This window comes from Danio rerio, chromosome 17 (assembly GCF_049306965.1).
Source record: "Danio rerio strain Tuebingen ecotype United States chromosome 17, GRCz12tu, whole genome shotgun sequence".
In the NCBI taxonomy this organism is placed as follows: Eukaryota; Metazoa; Chordata; class Actinopteri; order Cypriniformes; family Danionidae; genus Danio; species Danio rerio.
In genome coordinates, this window is record NC_133192.1 from 23,246,203 (window position 1) to 23,269,728 (window position 23,526).

At 40.6% G+C, this 23,526-nt stretch overlaps 2 protein-coding genes across 10 annotated transcripts; both read right to left on the reverse strand.

Annotated features, from left to right (window-relative positions):
• Positions 1-24: 24 nt before the first annotated feature.
• On the reverse strand, positions 25-22,307 carry LOC101886384 (CUB and zona pellucida-like domain-containing protein 1). 9 transcript variants are annotated; one of them, XM_073928467.1, is made up of 17 exons: positions 22,238-22,307; positions 22,023-22,049; positions 21,911-21,943; positions 21,576-21,720; positions 20,543-20,727; positions 12,667-13,047; positions 12,537-12,593; positions 12,326-12,379; positions 5,670-5,974; positions 5,389-5,536; positions 5,092-5,276; positions 3,867-4,017; positions 3,530-3,741; positions 3,236-3,411; positions 2,697-3,088; positions 2,252-2,514; positions 25-2,172 (listed from the first exon to the last, which is right to left on the reverse strand). In XM_073928467.1, exons 9-17 carry the CDS (start codon positions 5,887-5,889, stop codon positions 2,135-2,137), a joined length of 1,785 nt encoding a protein of 594 aa, XP_073784568.1. In that variant the 5' UTR covers positions 5,890-5,974; positions 12,326-12,379; positions 12,537-12,593; positions 12,667-13,047; positions 20,543-20,727; positions 21,576-21,720; positions 21,911-21,943; positions 22,023-22,049; positions 22,238-22,307; the 3' UTR covers positions 25-2,134. The 9 variants fall into 9 exon arrangements, with proteins under 9 accessions (XP_073784568.1, XP_073784570.1, XP_073784569.1 ...); XM_073928469.1 differs by lacking the exons at positions 20,543-20,727; positions 21,576-21,720; positions 21,911-21,943; positions 22,023-22,049; positions 22,238-22,307 and adding an exon at positions 14,744-14,891 and having other exon boundaries at positions 5,670-5,854; positions 12,350-12,379; positions 12,667-12,758; XM_073928468.1 differs by lacking the exons at positions 20,543-20,727; positions 21,576-21,720; positions 21,911-21,943; positions 22,023-22,049; positions 22,238-22,307 and adding an exon at positions 14,744-14,891 and having other exon boundaries at positions 5,670-5,854; positions 12,350-12,379.
• LOC141378558 (uncharacterized) lies at positions 6,058-8,869 on the reverse strand. The gene is made up of 2 exons (XM_073928465.1): positions 8,549-8,869; positions 6,058-8,467 (listed from the first exon to the last, which is right to left on the reverse strand). Exons 1-2 carry the CDS (start codon positions 8,793-8,795, stop codon positions 6,099-6,101), a joined length of 2,616 nt encoding a protein of 871 aa, XP_073784566.1. The 5' UTR covers positions 8,796-8,869; the 3' UTR covers positions 6,058-6,098.
• Positions 22,308-23,526: the final 1,219 nt, after the last annotated feature.

Below are 23,526 nucleotides of genomic sequence, written 5' to 3' on the forward strand. Positions count from 1 at the left end.
AAGTCCAGATTATTATTTTTTTTTAATTAAAATCAGTTTTTAGGTCAATATTATTTGCCCAAATGAGTAAATAATTGTTTTCAACTGTCTACAGAACAAACCACTGTTATCCAATAACTTGCCCAATAATCCTAATTAGCTTTGTTAAGATTATAATCTATGATTTCGCCTTCAAATTACACTTTAAGCTGAGTTTTAATATCTTGCAAAATAAGTAAATTTTACTCTCATCTTAATGTAATGTGTATTTATATAGCACATTTATTGTGCATGGCCATACACCCACAGTGCTTCACAATCATGAGAGGGGGTCTCATGACAAAGACTCAAAGACAAATTAAATTAGTTTTTAGATTTTAGTTATTAAAATATAAGTTAAAAAAATTGTAAAGAAATTAATGGGTAATATTTTTAAATTATTACAATTTCACAGGATGGCTAAAATTTTGATTCCAATTATTCATATTTTGTAACGAGTGTATTGTCACAAACACTACACTTAAAATTTTGTCTGTTATCTGTATCAGGGCAGCATTGTGGCTCAGTGTTAAGCACTGTCGCCTCACAGCAAGAAGGTCACTGTTTCGAGTCCCTGCTGGGTCAGTTGGCTTTTCTGTGTGGAGTTCTGTGTGGATGTTTTCCACATTTTCGCATAGGTTTCCTCTGGGTGCTCCAGCTTCCTCCCACAGTCTAAAGACATGCGCTATAGGTGAATTAAATAAAATAAATTGTCCGTTATATATGAATGTGTGTAAATGAGAGAGTGTATGGGCTGCAAGGGCATCCGCTGCCTAAAATATATCCTAGAATAGTTGGTGATTCATTCCACTGTGGCAATCCCTGATAAGCTGAAGGAAAATGAATGATCTAACAGAAATGTATCTTTCCAGTATGGCTGTGTGTATTTTACTGTTGTAATGAATGTTGTTTGGTTTTACTCATAATTACTCATATTTTTATTTGTTTTTCGAGATTTTGAGTAGCATAAAGTGCTCACATCCTTTTAGAAGTCAGGAGTGTAATTTGCAAAAATGTCAATTAAAGGACAAGCCCCTGAATTGAGATGCAGCTTATGTTTAGGTGTGAATAGTGTTTTATTTTAGCGTTGTATTATATTTTTAGTGTTGACATCTTAAACGTTTGGTTTGACATGGCAGGAATGCAGTTATAGTCTGTATAAATCTTAACATTACACACTTTTGGTCCCCTGTTTTCTCAGTCAACCAGTTTGCCCACTATTCGGTCAATTTGATCACCAACTTTGGAAAGTCTGAGTCATTCAGAATTGCTTTATTTATCAGTAGTTATTAGGTAGTGTACTTTTCATTAACATGTAGTGTACATATATGTTGTCCCACTAATTGGGAGTGTTCATTATAAAATTCCCACTGGTGCATTTGGATTTATTTATCAACATTTTGTCCAGTCCTGATTAAAAATTAAGGCTTTCAAAAAAATAGGAATTAATAGAATGTTTATGACAAAATATTTTTCAAGAATACAATTATTTTAAAAAGCCCTTTTTATGTTGTAAAAATGAAATCCAAGCCTTCTAAAACAGTACAATAATGTCTTGTTTGTCATTGACTCTCAGACTGATTTATCTTGCTTCATTTGAGTCCATATACGCACAGTGAAAGCAATACAAGTAAATGTGCACAAGTGACAACAACTGCTGTTAAGAAATGCTTTATTGAATTACAAAAAAATATTAAACGATTAAGAAAAGTCCACATAGAGTGAAGTTCCCCAATTGGCCAAATATTTATTCAAAGCACAGCTTATTTATTAGCAGTTAACCAGTCTCTTTAACCAGTGGCTATAAGAGTAATAATTCCATAAAAGGCACTTTAGTTTTTAGCTTCATCATTAATATGCAATTTTATACACAGTGGTATGAAAAAGGAACATAGCTTTAACATCAGGATGCAAAAAAACAAGAAACATAGCTTCTTGTCTAGCCGTCTAGCTAGAGAGATCCAACTTTAAGGAAAACAGAAAATTAAAATTAAGACCAAAAAACAGTAATATAGACTTTTCCATAATACATCATTCCACTACAAAAATACACAGTCAATCAGGTACAGTTGTGCAACAGTTAGATTAAGTATAGATGACTGAAAAGATGATTAGTTCACTCCATCGACTTCTCAGATTCCTTCACACCATGCCCTAAAAGACAGCAAATGTCATTAGGAAGAAATAGTTTTAATGCATAAGACGTGACTGGTAAAATCATTAGAAGTCATACCTGCTACTGGCTTCTGACCTCTGAGTTTGATCGGGCCCAGGGTCACAGTATTGGTGTTGTAGGAGCTGTCAAGGGATCTCTTACGACGGTATTGGCAACCTTTACGGCAGCGAGAGTTGTAGTCATTATCAGGGCAGATGATCACCTTACACTGCAGGTGCACATAGGCATGAGTTTGGAGGAACTTGAAAGCCCGGAAACTGAACCGGGCATATTGATCCACGCCATTGGTGTAGGAAAGATATGTGCTATCTCTGGGACATCTACAAAACAAAAGAAGAGGAATTCAGTTTGAACAACAGTCAAACTAGCCCCAGTCATTGAACTGTTTTGACCATTAGTGCAAATGAGTACAAAAACAGTTTACTGAATGATTCCAATGTCACATTGGCATATAATAAAATATTTGGTGGAGTAATGATTAAGAATGAACTTGAAGTCTCACCCATTACGCAACAGGTCATAGGAGCGGTTTTTAAAGTCATTTGGATTTGGAGATGCTACACAAGTGTCCAGAAAGAGATCCAGGCTCTCATCAGACCTGGTTAGCTTCACTTGAACAAACAGTTGCTGATTCAGATTCACTTCATATGGAGAGTCGTAAATCTGCTGGGTGAAGTTTCTAGAGGTGTAGAAGGCAATGCTGGCATTGAAGCGGCCCATTCCTGTTATATTGGCATTGACGAGTTCTTTGGCCTTGTAGAAGATCTGCACAATAGTGTCCGGCTCCATTCGGCAGCCCACTTGCAGAAGATAAAGTGACTGATAAGTGATTTCACCTGACTGAGATGGAGATGCCCGCACATTGTTGGTGTAGGACACAAAACCGTTTATCATCTAAAGAGAAAGAGAGACAGAAAGTGGGTGATGTGGGTGATTCATCTTTAACTAATCTGATTAAGCAAATCCTTATGTCAAATATTTGACAGAAAGCTACTGATTTCAGATTTGGCAGTGGAGTCGTGTTGGATGCAAACATCAAACCTCTTTGGCTGTTCCACATGTGTCGAGGGGGAATCTGAAGACAACTTCTGTGCTGCTAATATTAGGTCTGCAGAGACGGTCATCAACATAAAGGTCATTTCCACTCAGCCCTAGTGAGTTCAGGTAAGAACTCTGTAGGACAATCACCATGTTGTCTGAAGTACAATCCACACTGCCTGCAATACAAATCATTTCATGCCCTTATTTAACATTTAAGGTATTAGAGAGACAAAGTGTTTGTCTCATAAAAATTACAATTGTTTAGCATTTAAGTTATGTGTGTTAGATTTTTACCTTCATTTGCAGTCAGAGAGCTGGTGAAATGGGCCTTGAACCCATGGCTAACACCAGAAAAGTCACTCGTGAAGACAACAGTCAAGTAACGTGAAGAAGAGTGAAATGCCTGATGTGTGGTGTCATTATAGCAGACCTTCCCCAGCTGTGGATAACCAGTAGAAGAGCCGTCGTGAATGGTAATGTAGTCACAGTCACAGCAGCGCTCCAGTCTGAAAGAAACAGAAATCTTTGTTCCACATGGAGGAATTTCATGATACTACACATACAGTAATACTCTCAAGTAGTATAAGTTAATAATGATGATGATTTTTTTTTTTGTATTAATCACACTTACTGCACATCAGCAAATGTCAAGAAGATCCTCTGTCCTTGCTGAGCAGAAAGAAACCACACACAGTAGGCATTGTCATGATAATAGTTTGGGTAGTTTGGACTGTAAAACATCCCGGAGTCATACAGTTGTCCTCCACACTGAGGGTGAGTAGCTGGATATCCCGATGCCCCAAAATAAATGCAGGAATTAATTAGTGTCCAAGCATAATGGAAAAGAGAGTAAAAGGACCATAAAAGATAATCTGCACGTATGTTTTAACCTCCCCAGATATTTTATATATATAATAAAATTTTGCCAGAGGTGATCCTAGTGTCCTTAGGGCTCTTAGCAAAGTAGATCATGATACTAAGAGATACACGATACTAAGCAGGTCTCATGACCATAATTGTAGGGGCTTATAATGTATCAGTGCTGTGCTCTGTAATAAATAGTAGGAGTGCATGCCAGCATACACCTCATATCAGGCACTCAACCGGACTACATGTACCACAATGCTTTGCACCTCACAACTTATTCATATGAACTCAACTCTGAAGACACAAACAACTGCAGCCAATTTGACCTCAGATATAAGCACAGCTTCCACAGCCATGCATTGCTGATGTTTTGCCATGTCTGCGTTGTTTTTGCATTTTTACAGTTTTCAGATTGTGCTTGTTTTCTGACCTTTGTCAGTCTTTTGGACAACTCTTACTGGATTACTCTTGCTATCATTGTTTTGCTCCTGTTTTGACCATTTAACCATTCTCTATTTATAAATAAAGCTGCACTTGGAACCTTACCATTGTCAACATGCCCTCTTTTATAACAAATGCCATTTATTACAACATATAAATAGATTCATGTTTGATGATCTGGCATTATGGCTCCAGTTTATAGATGATTCATTATAAGTGGTGGTTCTTCAAGGATCATCTAGTACTGTATAGTGGTAGCAGGGGTCGTCTGAGGGAGGATCTGTTCAATCACTACTATATGTATTGAAAAGGAAAAAAATAGGATTGAAAGTACTTTATTTTCACAATCAGGTGCAATATTTGCAGTTTGCATGTTTTGCTCTTTTTGATGGACCATCTATGTAAATATTGTATACAACTTTGTTTTGACATCATATAATTTATTTTATGAAAGTGGAGGATGTCTTTCACTAAAGTGTTTTCCAAACTCAATTAGAGAATTGCTGTGTAATAGCATAAATCAAGTCGTATTCATCTTAATCACATACCTACAAATATCCAGTTTGCATGAAATCCTCTTCTTGTTACACTGCTGTCACTGTAGAAAAGCACGGTCAGAGTGTTGCCTGTGGATTTAAAAGACTGATTCCTGTAGTCCCGTATTTCCTCCAGTAAAGGGTGGAGAGTAGAAGGACCATCATACACTCTGATGTAATCGCAGCATGTTTCCAAACTAGCAAACGGAGAGGAGAGACAAACCATATTGTTGTTTTTTTGAAAGGAGGACATTCAACACATTTTTACTGTAGAGCCTCAGTTCTAAAATTGCTCAAATAGTGTCGTACTCAACATCGTTGAAGGTCAGTGAAACGGTTGTGTTTCCTGTGCTGTGAATGGTCCATGTGCAATATGAGTTATCAAGGTAGTTATTAGGGTACCGGGGGCTGAACAACTCACCCGTCCAGTCTGTCATATTGCCACCACATGATTCTTCTAATAGAAAATGATAAAGAACAAAACGTGAGTCACAAATGCAATTCTGAGAGAATGTTTGGCTTAGCAGAATAAGTAGTTAAAATGTGAAATATCATAATTCTTAATATTTTAATCTCTTTTAATCACATACCAACAAAGAGCCAGTTTGCATGGAATCCTTTTCCTGAAACACTGTGATCACTGAAGAAAACCACAGTCAGATCATGGCTGCTGGATTTGAAAGACTGGTTTCTGAACTCCTTTATTTCTCCCAGAAATGGGTGGAAGATTGAAGGACCATTATATACTTTGATGTAATCACAGCATTTTTCCAAGCTAGCAAGCAGAAGGAGAGAGAAAAACACATTCATTACATTTACATTTACATTTAGTCATTTAGCAGACGCTTTTATCCAAAGCGACTTACAAATGAGGACAAGGAAGCAATTTACACAACTAAGAGCAACAATGAATAAGTACTAAAGGCAAGTTTCAGGTCTGTAAAGTCTAAGAAGGGAAGTGTTAGTAGTTTTTTTTTTTTTTGTACAATTAGTGTGATATTCAAAGAGGCAATTGCAGCTTAGGAAGTGAAGTGGAGACTAAATAGTTGAGTTTTTAGTCGTTTCTTGAAAATAGCGAGTGACTCTGCTGTTCTGATGCAGTTAGGGAGTTCATTCCACCAACTGGGCAGATTGAGCGTGAGCGTTCGCGAAAGTGATTTTTTCCCTCTTTGGGATGGAACCACGAGGCGACGTTCATTCACAGAACGCAAGTTTCTGGAGGGCACATAGATCTGCAGAAGTGAGTGCAGATAAGAAGGTGCTAGGCCAGAAGTCACTTTGTAGGCAAACATCAGAGTTTTGAATTTGATGCGAGCAGCAACTGGCAGCCAGTGCAAACGGACTAGCAGCGGAGTGACATGTGCTCGTTTAGGTTCATTGAAGACAACTCGTGCTGCTGCATTCTGGAGCAGTTGAAGAGGCTTGATAGAGTTAGCTGGAAGCCCAGCTAGTAGAGAGTTGCAGTAATCCAGTTTGGAGAGAACAAGAGCTTGAACAAGGAGTTGAGCTGCATGTTCAGATAAGAAGGGTCGGATCTTTCTGATGTTATAGAGTGCAAATCTGCACGATCGAGCAGTTCTAGAAATGTGGTCAGAGAAGTTTAGTTGGTCATCAATCGTTACTCCAAGGCTTTTCACCATTTTGGATGCAGTAATGGTTGCCCCATCCATCTGGATTGAAAAGTTATGGTGTAGAGTCGGGTTGGCAGAAACTACAAGCATTTCCGTTTTTGCGAGGTTCAGCTGAAGATGATGATCTTTCATCCAGTGTGAAATATCCAACAGGCAGGCTGAGATACGAGCTGGAACCGAGGGATCATCAGGATGAAAAGAGAGGTATAGCTGGGTGTCATCAGCATAGCAGTGGTAGGAGAATCCATGTCTCTGGATGACTGGTCCTAGAGATGATGTGTAGATGGAGAAGAGAAGTGGCCCAAGAACAGAGCCTTGAGGTACCCCAGTGTTTAGATGCTGTAGGTTGGACACCTCTCCCCTCCAAGACACCCTGAATGACCTGTCAGAGAGATAAGATCTAAACCATTGTATAACAGTGCCCGCAACGCCCAGTGACTCAAGCGTAGATAGCAGGATCTGGTGGTTGACAGTGTCAAAAGCAACTGACAAGTCCAGCAAAATGAGGACTGATGATTTAGAGTCTGCTTTAGCCAGTCTGAGATCTTCCACGACCGAGAGCAGGGCAGTCTCAGTTGAGTGGCCTTTCTTAAAGCCGGATTGCTTGTTGTCCATGAGATTGTTTTGAGTAAGAAAGTCCAGGACTTGATTGAACACTACTTTCTCCAGAATCTTGGCCATGAATGGAAGCAGGGATACTGGTCTGTAGTTTTCAAGTAGCGTATGGTCCAGGTTGGGTTTCTTTAGCAGTGGGGTTACCCTAGCCTGCTTAAATGTAGTGGGGAATAAACCAGAGTCAAGAGATGTGTTAATTATGTGAGTCAGTGTTGGTATGACTGCAGGAGAGATGGCTTGCAAGAGATGAGAGGGAATGGGATCGAGTGGACAGGTGGTTGCATGGCTAGATAGCACAAGTTTGGACACCTCAGACTCAGAGAGCTGAGAAAAAGAGGTGAGTGTGTGTGGTGTTGGTGTTGTATCTTGCGTGTTTGTTGTAGGTGCAGCAAATTGAGCACTGATTTTTGCAGTTTTGGTGCAGAAGAATGTAGCAAAGTCATCAGTAGTAAGTGTGGAGGATGCGGGTGGAGGAGGAGGATAGAGGAGGGAGGAAAATGTTTTAAAAAGTAGGCGAGGATTAGTGGCATTGTTGATTTTCAGACGGTAATACGTCTGCTTTGCAGAAGTAACCTCAGCTGAGAAAGAGGACAGAAGAGTTTGGTATGTTAAGAGATGTGCAGGATTTTTAGTTTTCCGCCAAATTCTCTCTGCAGCCCGAAGTTTTGAGCGATGCTCACGGAGAGCATCCGAGAGCCAGGGTGCAGGAGGACTGGCACGGGCTGGCCTGGATGCAAGAGGACATAATCGGTCTAGACATGATGCTAGTGTGGAGCAGAGTGTATTAGTGGCACTGTTCGAATCAAGTGCAGTGAGTTTGCGAGATGGAGGAAGAGAGTCTGAAACAATGGTGGATAGTCTATTGGGTGAGAGAGATCGTAGGTTTCTGCGAAAGGTAACCAGTGTTGGAGTGTGTGGCGGCTCAGGAGTAATGTGGATGTTGAGAGACAGAAGGAAATGATCAGATATTTGTAGTGGAGTTACTATTGTTTGATCAGTGAAGCAGTGTCGTGTGTAAATAAGGTCTAGCTGATTACCTGATTTGTGGGTAGCAGAAGTAGGTGCTCTTTTTAGGTCAAAAGAGGCAAGCAGAGACTGAAAGTCTGCAGCTTGCGGTTTGTCAACGTAAATGTTGAAGTCACCTAGCACCAATAAGGGAGTGGCAAAATTAGAAAAAGATGAGAGAAGAACATCCAGTTCATCTAGGAAGTGACCTAATTTACCTGGTGGGCGGTAGATGACAACCACATTTATGTAGAAGGGGTGGATAATGGTGACTGCATGGAATTCAAAGGAGCTGATTGTTGGCAGGGACGGTCTCAGAGTAAATTTCCATTCTTTGGAAATTAGTAGTCCAGTCCCACCCCCTCTCCCTGTCTGACGAGGAGTGTGGGAAAAAGAGAAATTAGCAGAAAGAGTAGCATGTGTAGCAGTGTCCTCCGGCCTCAACCAGGTCTCAGTTAGAGCCATGAGATTATAGTCAGAATATGTAGCTATGGAGGTAATAAAATCAGCCTTGTTAACAGCTGATTGACAATTCCAGAGGCCCACGGAGAGAGAGAGTTGTGAAATAGTAGATACATGTATTGAACGAAGGTTGTGAGGATTACACCTGCAGCGCACCTCCCGTGTTTTGCGAGTGTTAGTAACAGTGTTAATTTTTTGTTGTCAGTGCACTTTTATTATGTGTTTTCTAATTCCTGTTGTTACTAACACTCGCAAAACACGGGAGGTGCGCTGCAGGCGTAATCCTCACAACCTTCGTTCAATACATGTATCTACTATTTCACAACTCTCTCTCTCCGTGGGCCTCTGGAATTGTCAATCAGCTGTTAACAAGGCTGATTTTATTACCTCCATAGCTACATATTCTGACTATAATCTCATGGCTCTAACTGAGACCTGGTTGAGGCCGGAGGACACTGCTACACATGCTACTCTTTCTGCTAATTTCTCTTTTTCCCACACTCCTCGTCAGACAGGGAGAGGGGGTGGGACTGGACTACTAATTTCCAAAGAATGGAAATTTACTCTGAGACCGTCCCTGCCAACAATCAGCTCCTTTGAATTCCATGCAGTCACCATTATCCACCCCTTCTACATAAATGTGGTTGTCATCTACCGCCCACCAGGTAAATTAGGTCACTTCCTAGATGAACTGGATGTTCTTCTCTCATCTTTTTCTAATTTTGCCACTCCCTTATTGGTGCTAGGTGACTTCAACATTTACGTTGACAAACCGCAAGCTGCAGACTTTCAGACTCTGCTTGCCTCTTTTGACCTAAAAAGAGCACCTACTTCTGCTACCCACAAATCAGGTAATCAGCTAGACCTTATTTACACACGACACTGCTTCACTGATCAAACAATAGTAACTCCACTACAAATATCTGATCATTTCCTTCTGTCTCTCAACATCCACATTACTCCTGAGCCGCCACACACTCCAACACTGGTTACCTTTCGCAGAAACCTACGATCTCTCTCACCCAATAGACTATCCACCATTGTTTCAGACTCTCTTCCTCCATCTCGCAAACTCACTGCACTTGATTCGAACAGTGCCACTAATACACTCTGCTCCACACTAGCATCATGTCTAGACCGATTATGTCCTCTTGCATCCAGGCCAGCCCGTGCCAGTCCTCCTGCACCCTGGCTCTCGGATGCTCTCCGTGAGCATCGCTCAAAACTTCGGGCTGCAGAGAGAATTTGGCGGAAAACTAAAAATCCTGCACATCTCTTAACATACCAAACTCTTCTGTCCTCTTTCTCAGCTGAGGTTACTTCTGCAAAGCAGACGTATTACCGTCTGAAAATCAACAATGCCACTAATCCTCGCCTACTTTTTAAAACATTTTCCTCCCTCCTCTATCCTCCTCCTCCACCCGCATCCTCCACACTTACTACTGATGACTTTGCTACATTCTTCTGCACCAAAACTGCAAAAATCAGTGCTCAATTTGCTGCACCTACAACAAACACGCAAGATACAACACCAACACCACACACACTCACCTCTTTTTCTCAGCTCTCTGAGTCTGAGGTGTCCAAACTTGTGCTATCTAGCCATGCAACCACCTGTCCACTCGATCCCATTCCCTCTCATCTCTTGCAAGCCATCTCTCCTGCAGTCATACCAACACTGACTCACATAATTAACACATCTCTTGACTCTGGTTTATTCCCCACTACATTTAAGCAGGCTAGGGTAACCCCACTGCTAAAGAAACCCAACCTGGACCATACGCTACTTGAAAACTACAGACCAGTATCCCTGCTTCCATTCATGGCCAAGATTCTGGAGAAAGTAGTGTTCAATCAAGTCCTGGACTTTCTTACTCAAAACAATCTCATGGACAACAAGCAATCCGGCTTTAAGAAAGGCCACTCAACTGAGACTGCCCTGCTCTCGGTCGTGGAGGATCTCAGACTGGCTAAAGCAGACTCTAAATCATCAGTCCTCATTTTGCTGGACTTGTCAGTTGCTTTTGACACTGTCAACCACCAGATCCTGCTATCTACGCTTGAGTCACTGGGCGTTGCGGGCACTGTTATACAATGGTTTAGATCTTATCTCTCTGACAGGTCATTCAGGGTGTCTTGGAGGGGAGAGGTGTCCAACCTACAGCATCTAAACACTGGGGTACCTCAAGGCTCTGTTCTTGGGCCACTTCTCTTCTCCATCTACACATCATCTCTAGGACCAGTCATCCAGAGACATGGATTCTCCTACCACTGCTATGCTGATGACACCCAGCTATACCTCTCTTTTCATCCTGATGATCCCTCGGTTCCAGCTCGTATCTCAGCCTGCCTGTTGGATATTTCACACTGGATGAAAGATCATCATCTTCAGCTGAACCTCGCAAAAACGGAAATGCTTGTAGTTTCTGCCAACCCGACTCTACACCATAACTTTTCAATCCAGATGGATGGGGCAACCATTACTGCATCCAAAATGGTGAAAAGCCTTGGAGTAACGATTGATGACCAACTAAACTTCTCTGACCACATTTCTAGAACTGCTCGATCGTGCAGATTTGCACTCTATAACATCAGAAAGATCCGACCCTTCTTATCTGAACATGCAGCTCAACTCCTTGTTCAAGCTCTTGTTCTCTCCAAACTGGATTACTGCAACTCTCTACTAGCTGGGCTTCCAGCTAACTCTATCAAGCCTCTTCAACTGCTCCAGAATGCAGCAGCACGAGTTGTCTTCAATGAACCTAAACGAGCACATGTCACTCCGCTGCTAGTCCGTTTGCACTGGCTGCCAGTTGCTGCTCGCATCAAATTCAAAACTCTGATGTTTGCCTACAAAGTGACTTCTGGCCTAGCACCTTCTTATCTGCACTCACTTCTGCAGATCTATGTGCCCTCCAGAAACTTGCGTTCTGTGAATGAACGTCGCCTCGTGGTTCCATCCCAAAGAGGGAAAAAATCACTTTCGCGAACGCTCACGCTCAATCTGCCCAGTTGGTGGAATGAACTCCCTAACTGCATCAGAACAGCAGAGTCACTCGCTATTTTCAAGAAACGACTAAAAACTCAACTATTTAGTCTCCACTTCACTTCCTAAGCTGCAATTGCCTCTTTGAATATCACACTAATTGTACAAAAAAAAAAAAAAACTACTAACACTTCCCTTCTTAGACTTTACAGACCTGAAACTTGCCTTTAGTACTTATTCATTGTTGCTCTTAGTTGTGTAAATTGCTTCCTTGTCCTCATTTGTAAGTCGCTTTGGATAAAAGCGTCTGCTAAATGACTAAATGTAAATGTAATGTAAATGTAATGTATTTTCTCCATTGCCAGTTCATAATATTCTCAGAGAAAGGTTAAAGACAGAATAACTACAGTATGCTATATGCTGATACATATCTGAAAAAAAAACATTCAGTAAAATACAGCCAGATATCTGTACAGAGCAAAAATACATCATGTAATATATATTTCACCAGTGTAAAAGGATTGCATGAAACAGCCATTATCAACACTTTATAATATTAAATGTTGTTTACCTGTTGTTGTCCATGACCCAATGGTATTTGCTGCAATAAGGCAAATAAGAACATTTAATGAAATGTATTGAACGCTTTTCTTCTGAACAGTAGATGTGCAAAGTCAATTTATCCATGATCCCATGTACACTTTATGAACTATTAGAAATATGATGTGATGAACACATGCTCCAGAATGTTTTATTACCTGATGAGAGGGTGTCTGGTGTAACAGTTGTATAGCTGGTGTTGGGCTTTTCAACATCTGAAAGAAACTTTTTAATAACTGGTTATGAATAAAGAGACACATGTAAGAGGAGGAAAGGAGGCATATTTACCTGCACAGTATGCAAGATTGCAGGTGGGTGGCTCAACAAACTCATAGACATAATAACCTCCAGGACAGGCTTTCACTCTAATGGGAGCAGATCTGTAATAACAGCAGTCACTCAACCAGTGACCACAGACTTCTCGGGTCACCACTCCATCTCCAACTTTTGGGTGTTGACCATTTAACCACAGGGGGGCGTGAGTGCCACATCTGTACTTATCAACACATCTGTCTGGCATCTGGACACTCTGGCCATAGATGAAGAGACGATACCAGCCAAACCATTTCACAGCTGTGTCACAGTTTATGATTGATTCATTATAAGTTGTGGCTCTCCAAGCATCATCTAGTACTGTATAACGGTAGCAGGGGTCGTCTGAGGGAGGACCTGTTTAATCGTTGATATTTGCATTGAAAGAGAAAAAAATTGGATTGCGAGTGTACTTTATCTTCATGCTTAGATGCAATATAAGCTTTCTGTCTGCTGTTGAACAAACAAAGATGTTTTTTTATAATGTTGGGAACTGGTATCAACTGGTATTATTTCTATTATGGAAGTCAATGGCTACTGGTTTCCACCATACTTCAAAGCATCTTCATTTGTGTTCAACAGAAAAGTAAAATATACTTGTAAACGTTTGAAACCACTTAATAAATGTTTTTTTTTTCTTTGTGATAAACACTTCAATTAAATATTGTATACCACTGTGTTTTGACATCATATAATTTATTTTATACAAGTGGAGGATCTCTTTCACTAAGTGAAGTTTATTCATAAACTAATTTCGAGAGGAGCACGTGATTATGATTGAACACGGCTGGTTCTGCATTAGCATGCTTGATCCACCAATCAGGCCATTCCTAACCACTATAAAGAGCCAGGGTTTTCTCACTACAGTCATCTTCGATTTGAAGAATACACTGCTCTGCAGCTGCTACTGCTACTGCTACTGCTACTGCTACTGCTACTGCTACTGCTACTGCTACTGCTACTGCTACTGCTACTGCTACTGCTCCTGCTCCTGCTCCTGCTCCTGCTCCTGCTCCTGCTCCTGCTCCTGCTCCTGCTCCTGCTCCATCTACATCAACTTCTCCAGCTACATCATCAACTTCTCCAGCTACATCAACAACTTCTCCAGCTACATCAACAACTTCTCCAGCTACACCAACAACTTCTCCAGCTACACCAACAACTTCTCCAGCTACACCAACAACTTCTCCAGCTACACCAACAACTTCTCCAGCTACACCAACAACTTCTCCAGCTACACCAACAACTTCTCCAGCTACACCAACAACTTCTCCAGCTACACCAACAACTTCTCCAGCTACACCAACAACTTCTCCAGCTACATCAACAACTTCTCCAGCTACATCAACAACTTCTCCAGCTACACCAACAACTTCTCCAGCTACACCAACAACTTCTCCAGCTACACCAACAACTTCTCCAGCTACACCAACAACTTCTCCAGCTACACCAACAACTTCTCCAGCTACACCAACAACTTCTCCAGCTACACCAACAACTTCTCCAGCTACACCAACAACTTCTCCAGCTACACCAACAACTTCTCCAGCTACACCAACAACTTCTCCAGCTACATCAACAACTTCTCCAGCTACATCAACAACTTCTCCAGCTACACCAACAACTTCTCCAGCTACACCAACAACTTCTCCAACATCAACAACAACAACTTCTCCAGCTACATCAACAACTTCTCCAACATCAACAACAACAACTTCTCCAGCTACATCAACTTCTCCAACAACAACAACAACTTCTCCAGCTACATCAACTTATCCAACTACAACTTCTCAACCTTCTACTTCAAATTGCCTCACACAATGCAATCTCTGTGTCTTCAACCCAATTCTCTAACAAAATCACAGTAAAAACTAGATCACCATCTATGAACTTTGCCTAAACTCTCGATGCCTGCGATCCAAGCTGAACTCTCTTCTAGGGGTGCACCAGCGGTAACATACATGACACTTTTCAAGGGGAAGTCTCACAAACTACAACTAAGATTAAACATCCATCTTTAAATGATGATTATAGCGTGAATAGAATGACTCACCTCTCAATCAAGGTTCTAGACAATCCAATCCTTAAAACATCAGTCCACAACTTATGCATACATTGATAAACATCCATGTTAATCCTCCAAACTAATCGCTGTGGTGCATTCAATAGAGTAGCGTCTCCAATCATAACATTAGTTCTCTGGCAAACAAAATAGCCGCCAGCCTTTTTCTGCAACTTTGATTGACACTCCTTCGAGCCAATAGCTGAAAGGAGAAGCGTCACCATCCAATGAACTCTCAAAATTTGAGATGGTCCCACCCTCTCTCATGACAAGCTCATGAATGATTATCTTTACATTTACACAATTACTACTAAATGGTGACATTAATTTTAAGTTCAGGGTTTGATGTTGGCAGATGATAAATAAATAAATACATAAATTAATAAATAAATAAATAATAAAGAAAATAAATAATTATAAAAAGTATAAAAAAAAAAAAAAAAAAAAAAAAAAAAAAAAAAAAAAAACTGCCACATCTGATAGCAGTTTAACTTCTAAAAAGCTTACTCTGCTACTGAAAAACATTCAACGCATTAGGCATAGAAGTCCAATCGTAATATGCCCCAGTGACTCATGTCCATACACTTATAAGCCATAAGCTTATAATGGCAAGTTGGTTAGATGTTTACATTTACATTTAGTCATTTAGCAGACGCTTTTATCCAAAGCGACTTACAAATGTGAAAACAGCAAAGAAACAAACTTCCCGCTTTGACTTCCACGAATGAGAGGAGGACATTTCTGACATGTCTGATGTTCATCAATTGACTCTGTGTTAGATACAAACCAAGGGGTTTAAACTCCACTATAATTCCACCTACCCTGTCTTCAAGAGGTACATCAGGACCACTAGACGAGCAGATTTCCCATTTAATATGCCATCCTTAGGAGGGACAAATGCCTACCTCTATTATCTTTGCTCGTTGCGACAATGAGGCTTCGTACCATGCATTAACAAAGGCACTTCCACACTTAGTTGCCCATGCTCTTATTAAGACGCCCCGCATGGTTATCAGCTAAAATAATTCATTGTGTTTGCCATACATGTACCATGTTGTAATGTCATTTCTGATTCTCTCTTGTTTTTTCATTTCAGAGATCATGTCAGCTGGTTGCAGAAGCTGACCCTCATCCTATCTATTACACTCCACATCCATTTCTAAATACATTTACACTCTTGGCAAATGACACTTTTCCACTCACATAGCCCACACCCTCGATGCCATATTCCCACTAGCCTTTTTAATTTAAGTCTTCTGAACTAAGTATGACATTTCAATCCAACAATACACCTAACCATATCTGATCTATCTTCGCAGGATGAAGGGATGCAGGATGATATCCGTTCCCCCACACACCTGTTTTAAACAGGCCCGGATTGGCTAATCGGGAGGACCGGGAGAATTCCCGGTGGGCCGGTCCGTTTTTTTTGGCCGCGAGGGCCGGTGTCCCTAGCTCCAGAATCTGTTGCTCTCAGCAGTGACACTTTTTTAATTCATTTACTTGACCACAGCCTTTTTATTCAATTATTTTACCACAATTTTCTCTTTTGTTGTTGTTGTTGTGGTCGAGTGGTTGGCACGTTAGGTTAAGACGCTGCGGACCCAGGTTCGATCCTTGCTAGAGTAATTTAGTGTTTTCATTTTTTGATAAGACATATAATACTGTTAGGGTTGTAAACATTTGAAGTTCTAAAGCAGCTGTTTTCTAAAAAAAAAAAAAAAAAAAAAAAAAAAAAAAAAAAAAAAAAAAAAAAAAAAAAAAAAACAACATGATAGTGCCATTAGAAACTGATTTGGAAATATTTATTTACTTATTTTAATATAGTCAGTCGTGAACTGAGGTGGGCTGGTCTGAGGCTTGAAACTCCAGAGCTGAAAGGTGTCCCACTCCAGCCCTGGTTCTAAACCTCTTAGCATTTTTACACCACAGAAGAGCAATATCACCTTGGGGAAGCCCAGCCGATCCTCTCCAGCCAACTTCCACCATCAGGCATTATTGGGTATGAAGTATGACTCAGTCATTTCCTTCCTATTTAACATAGGAGCTCCTTCACTACCCTTCCCTGTTTTTCTAGCTTTAACTTTTTCTCTCCAAATTTAAACTATCCTATACTTTTATTCACCACAGCTCCGACCAATTCAGGGGTTGTCTTGAGTTTCAGTTGCTGCAACAGGAACGTTCTAAATGAGCTTGCATACACTTACAAATTTTCTAAATACCACTATCGTTGCACTCCCCGCACTAATACAGCAGTAAATGCTTCTGTGGGAGCACAAGTTGCCTCCATAATGGCCCACTACACCACTGCTGCTGCATAAATGCTCCGCAGAGTTACACACCCAAAGCACCACTGCTACCGCAGTGACCCTCTAGCATATGCCTTATTCACCTTCATCTTTACATATCACTAAAGGCAGTATTTAACGTCCCTGCGGGAGCACTCAAAACTTACTAATATCGACTGTTTAGGTGCTCCACTTAACTATACACCCCATTAACATCACTGCAACTGCATTGACGCTCTAGCTGAGCCCCTTTTTTACTTTCATCTCTAAATATCACTGCTAATAGTACTTAGTATTTCCGCGTGAGGCTCTAATACTGAGTACCACTGCACCTCTGCTACTGCAGAGACGCTTTGCCGAGCCTTATTCTCCCTCTGCACCACTGCTGCAACAGTTAAGCTTTGCCTGAGCTGCAACTGCAGAGACGGCTGTTTAGCCTTAATTCTCTGCACCACTGATTTTATTGCACTTCTGTAACTGCAGAGAAGCTCTGCTGAGATTATTTTTTCCCCTGCACCAATGCCGCAGCAGTGACGCCCTGCCTGAACAGTCTTCCAACAACAGATATAAACTCTGTCATTGGTCCTCTAACACCTCTAAATCCTCAATTTGCCTCAGCCAATATTTCCTCAGAGAAGCCCAGCTGATTCTCGGTTGCAGACTTCAACCTAGTTTCCAAGCAGCACGACTCTGTCTGTTCTTCCTACTTTCTGTCTTAGGACTCATTTTTACTAAACTTTCCTTTTTATTTTATTAAACTTCCCTTCTCTTCCTCTTCATAATTTTTCAATTTCACTTGCACTCATTCTCCGCAGCTCGGACTCCCACAGGGGTAGCCCCAAGCTCCCACTGCCACAGCAGTGAAGCTCTTTAAGAGCTCACATGTACACTTTTCAAAAATTTAACCATTATCAAACTCCGCCGCAATAATACAGCCGTAAAGGCGTAGCGGGAACTCGTATTGCTTCCATACTGACTATAATCACACCTCTACAGCAGCTCCACTTAATTACATTGCATTGTAGCATCAATTTATTCTCCATCACCACACTCCCCGCAACAATACAGCCATAAAGGCTTAGCGGGAACTCGTATTGCTTACATACTGTCCACCATCACACCTTTACAGCAGCTCCACTTAATTACATTGCATTGTAGTATCAATTTATTTTCCATCACCACACTCCCCGCTATAATACAGCTGTAAAGGCTTAGCGGGAACATGTATTGCTTTCACACATATAATGCACCAGACTCTGAATACCTATGCACCCCTGCAGCCACAGAGTCGCTCTACTGTGCCTGATTCCTAGCTGCTACACAGCTGTTAATCAGCTCTCCAAAGCGCTCTTCCCTTTAGATACTGACTTCCACCGCACCTCTGCAGCCGCAGAGACGCTCAGCCGAGCATCACTCCCCTCTACATCACTGCCGCAGCAGTGACGCTTAGCGAGCGCATATACACTTCCACTTAGCAGTCCACTACTGATACACTCTCCAGCACTGCCAAAGCAGTTAAACGTCTCTGCGGAGGCGTATTTACCTTCCAGATACTGACTTCCATTGCACCTCTGCAGCAGCAGAGACGCTCAGCCGAGCATCATTTACATCCCCTGCACCACTGCTGCAGCAGTGACGCTCTGCTGGAGCTCATGCACACTTCCATTACACTTATACCACTTCTGTCACTCCCAGCACTGCTAAAGCAGTTAAAACGCTGCTGCAGAAGCGTATTCTTCCCCTTAGTACTGACTACCACCGCACCTCTGCAGTCGCAGAGACGCTCAGCCGAGCATCACTCCCCTCCACATCACTGCCGCAGCAGTGACGCTCAGCGAGCGCATATACACTTTCATTTAGCAACCCAATACTGATACACTCTCCAGCACTGCTAAAGCAGTTAAACGTCCCTGCGGAGGCGTATTTACCTTACAAATACTGACTTCCATTGCACCTCTGCAGCAGCAGAGACGCTCAGCCGAGCATCATTTACATCCCCTGCACCACTGCTGCAGCAGTGACGCTCTGCTGGAGCTCATGCACACTTCCATTACACTTATACCACTTCTGCCACTCCCAGCACTGCTAAAGCAGTTAAAACGCTGCTGCAGAAGCGTATTCTTCCCCTTAGTACTGACTACCACCGCACCTCTGCAGTCGCAGAGACGCTCAGCCGAGCTTCCTCCCCCCTGCACCACTGCTGCAGCAGTGTCGCTCCACCGGAGCTCACGCACACTACCATTTATCCATACCACTACTGACACACCCCCCATTGGACTGCCAAAGCGGTTAATCAGTTAACCGCTTCTCATCTGCAGCTACAGCTCCGCAAAACCTTACAGCTTCATTTTCCATCACTACTATACTAAACCTTTACGAAACTCACCACATATGTTTTAAACCTTTACACTTACCCCACTCACTCTCCCGCTGGTCCTTACAATTAACAGGACCCGGGAGCACACATAGTCATACATAAGCACTTTCAGTTAATTTTTTACACCCACACCAGTCTCTGTTGCTCCTCCAAGCTATTTCTGTATAACTTTTCAGCAGCCGGATATGGCATTAATCTCCTGTGCCTTTTGGGGGGTTCTTCAAATACGCGGCTGCTGTCCCGAGTGGAGCATTTTGGGGAGTTGTCGAGATCTACCTGAGCTCGAGGCTCCCCTCTCTTCCTCCAAACGGGAGGGAGCCCAGGGCTCAAGAACCTTCGAGCTCAGGGCTCTCTCCCGGGACAGCATGCCAAACTTGCTTATAATCAATCATCAGCTAAGTGTGAACTCTTGAAGTGAAGTTTATTCATAAACTAATTTCGAGAGGAGCACGTGATTATGATTGAACACGGCTGGTTCTGCATTAGCATGCTTGATCCACCAATCAGGCCATTCCTAACCACTATAAAGAGCCAGGGTTTTCTCACTACAGTCATCTTCGATTTGAAGAATCCCCCCTTCCACCCCTACCTTTTCACCTTTCCCTCCATAGGGCAGCACGGTGGCTCAGTGACTAGCACTGTCGCCTCACAGCAAGAACGTCACCGGTTCTAGTTCCTTCACAGGCCGGTGGTCGTTTCTGTGTGTAGTTTGCATGTTCTTCCCGTGCTTGCGTGGGTTTTCCCCGGGTTCTCCGGTTTCCTCCCACATTCCAAAAACATGTACAACAAGTTAATTGTTAAATCTAAATTTCAATACAGGTAATCTAATAATGCAGCATATCTTTTAATAGCCTTCAATCTTAATCTTTAGCTATTATAAAAAGGGGAGTTGTCGAGATCTACCTGAGCTCGAGGCTCCCCTCTCTTCCTCCAAACGGGAGGGAGCCCAGGGCTCAAGAACCTTCGAGCTCAGGGCTCTCTCCCGGGACAGCATGCCAAACTTGCTTATAATCAATCATCAGCTAAGTGTGAACTCTTGAAAGTGTTTTTCAAACATAATTAATTAGAGAACTGCTATGGTGCTATAGTGTAGATCAAGTTGTATTCATCTTCTCAATCACATACCTACAAAGGTCCAGTTTGCTTGAAATCCTCTTCTTGTTACACTGCTGTCACTGTAGAAAAGCACGGTCAGAGTGTTGCCTGTGGATTTAAAAGACTGATTCCTGTAGTCCCGTATTTCCTCCAGTAAAGGGTACAGGGTAGAAGGACCATCATGCACTCTGATGTAATCACAGCATGATTCCAAACTAGCAAACGGAGAGGAGAGACAAACCATATTGTCATCTTGTTTTTTTTAAATGAGGATCTTTTAAACATTTTTACTCTACCTGACAAAAGTCTTGTCGTGTATCCAAGTTTTTGGTACAACAAATAAAAACTTAACTTTTAGTTGATCATTTGGTATCAGAAGTGGCTTATATGAAAGGCAATAAAATATGATGATGCCTTGATTTTTAATTATTTAATTATTACAGTAAGGTCTAACTTTGCCCAGACAAAAGTCTTGTCAATTAACAGAAATAATGTATTTAAAAAGTCATCTGGAATGGCAAAAAAAGTGCTCAATAATGTTCATGTCTGGTGACTGGGCTGGCCAATACTAAAGCACCTTGACCTTCTTTGCTTTTAGGAACTTTGATGCAAAGGCTGAAGTATGAGAAGGAGTGCTATCTTGCTGAAGAAGTTGCGCTCTCCTATGGTTTGTAATGTAATGGGCAGCACAAATGTCTTAATACCTCAGGCTGTTGATTTTACCATCCTGTCTGCAGATCTCTCTTGCTGAATGTAACCCCAAACCATGATTTTTCCCAAACTTGACTGATTTCTATGGAAATCTTGGGTCCATGTGTTTTCCAATAGGTCTTCTGTAGTATTTGTGATGATTGGGATGCAGTTCAACAGATGACTCATCTGAAAGATCTACCTTCTGCCACTTTTCAAAATGATCAACTAAAAGTCAAGTTATTCGTTGTTCTTACAACTGAAATGGACTACAAGACTTTTTTCAGGTAGAGCTTAGGTTCTAAAATGATTTAATTTGATTATTTTGACTGTGAAATTGATCTTAAGATGAATAATTAAATACTGTCCCTACTCAACATCGTTGAAGGTCAGGGACACAGTTGTGTTTCCAGTGCTGTGAATGGTCCATGTGCACCGTGCATTATTAGGGTAGTTATTAGGGTACCGAGGGCTGAACAATTCACCTGTCCACGCTGTCATATTGTCACCGCATAATTCTTCACAATATTATGGACAAAGAGCACATATCTTTATTACAGCCAATATACTATATTATACTATACTATATTATACTATATACTATATTATACTATACTATATTATACAATATACTATATATTGTACATTGGCATTTAATAATGTTCTCTTAGGAAGGATGAACACAGAATAACTAAAGTATGCAGATACCTGAAAAACCTTCAGTGGAATACAGCCAGTTATCTATAAAATCAAAGAAAATCATGTAAATTGATAATTCCCCATTGTGCAAACATATGTTTAAAACAAGTAAGTTGTTTACCTGTTGTCCACGACCTAATGGCATTTGCTGCAATAATATATAATGCAATAGAATTTAATGCTTTTTCTTATGATGCCATGTTGTCAAGATTACCAAGTCAGTTTATGAATAACTATATAAACTATAATTTCAGTAACAAATGATGTAACTTATGTTCAGATTTGCAGCTGTTTTACATATACTGGACATTTCCCCCAAACGACTGTTAGTCTTACCTTGAAAAGCAGTTAGAAGCAGAAATGGAAGAAGAGCCATAACTTTCATCTCCCTCATCTGATCAAGTTTGTCTTCAGCTTTTCAATCCTCCCTTATATACTCAAAACCAACAAGAGGATTTTTTTTTATGACAGATCGATATCTTGGACTTTCTAAAAAAGATCTATAGTTGACAGCTGAATGCAATGTTTATTCTATTAATCTAGATTCAGTTATAAATGTTTCTGTTGACACTAAGTTTGCCATTATGAATTGATTGTTAATGATTGTGCACGCACTTTCATGTTCACCATTATTTATATACTCACATTCCTATGTCTTAGACCCTGCTTTATCAGGTATTTCAGGTAGTCTTTTTTTTTACTCACCCTTCACTTGTTCCAGGCATGTTGGAGTTTCTGTCTTCTGCTGAATACAAGAGAAAATTTTTTGAAGAAAGCTGAAAACCTATAATCATTGACTTTCATAGGTTTTCCTACTATGGAAGTGACTGGTTACCGTTTTTTAACTTTCTTAAAAATATCTTCCTTAGTGTCAACAGAAAAAAAGAAACTCATAAAGGTTAGGAAACACTTGAGGGTGAGTGAATAATGCCTATAATTTTATTTTTGGGTGAACTATCTCTTTAATATACAGTTGAAGTAAGAATTATTAGCCCCCCTTTGATTTTTTTCTTTTTTTAAATATTTCTCAAATGATGTTTAACATAGTAAGGAAATTTTCACAGTATGTCTAAAAATATCTTTTCTTCTGGATCTTATTTCTTATTTGTTTTATTTCGGCTAAAATAAAAGCAGTTTTGAAATTTTTAAACACTATCTTAAGGACAAAATTATTAGCACCTTTAATCAATTTTTGTTGTTTTATATTTATCAGTAGTTTTTATATTTATCAACAGTCTACTGAACAAACCATCATTATACAATAACTTGTCTAATTACCCTAACCTGCCTTGTTAACCTAATTACTCTAGTTAAGCCTTTAAATGTAACTTTAAGCTGTATAGAAATGTCTTGAAAAATATAGTAAAAGTAAAATATTATTTACTGTCATCATGGTAAAGATAAAATAAATCAGTTATTAAAGAAGAGTTATTAAAACTATTATGTTTAGAAATCTTCTCTCCGTTAAACAGAAATTGTGGAAAAAAACAGTGGGGCTAATAATTCAGGGGGGCTAAAAATTCTGACTTCAACTGTATATTAATTTAATATCAAAAAATATTTCTATAAATATTAATAAAACTAATTTATTAAACAAAAGAGAGCAAGATGGCAATGTGAGTGCA

Excerpts from the sequence above, each read along its gene's own strand:
- LOC141378558 (XM_073928465.1), bottom strand. The coding sequence starts at position 8,795 with ATGGCTCTAACTGAGACCTGGTTGAGGCCGGAGGACACTGCTACACAT. Across the intron at positions 8,468-8,548 it reads TGTCATCTACCGCCCACCAG|GTGACTTCAACATTTACGTT; the intron begins GTAAATTAGGTC and ends TATTGGTGCTAG.
- LOC101886384 (XM_073928466.1), bottom strand. The coding sequence starts at position 22,046 with ATGCCATTAGGTCGTGGACAACAGGTAAACAACTTACTTGTTTTAAAC. Across the intron at positions 5,537-5,669 it reads TGCAAACTGGCTCTTTGTTG|AAGAATCATGTGGTGGCAAT; the intron begins GTATGTGATTAA and ends ATTTTCTATTAG. Across the intron at positions 4,018-5,091 it reads TGCAAACTGGATATTTGTAG|CTACTCACCCTCAGTGTGGA; the intron begins GTATGTGATTAA and ends CGGGATATCCAG.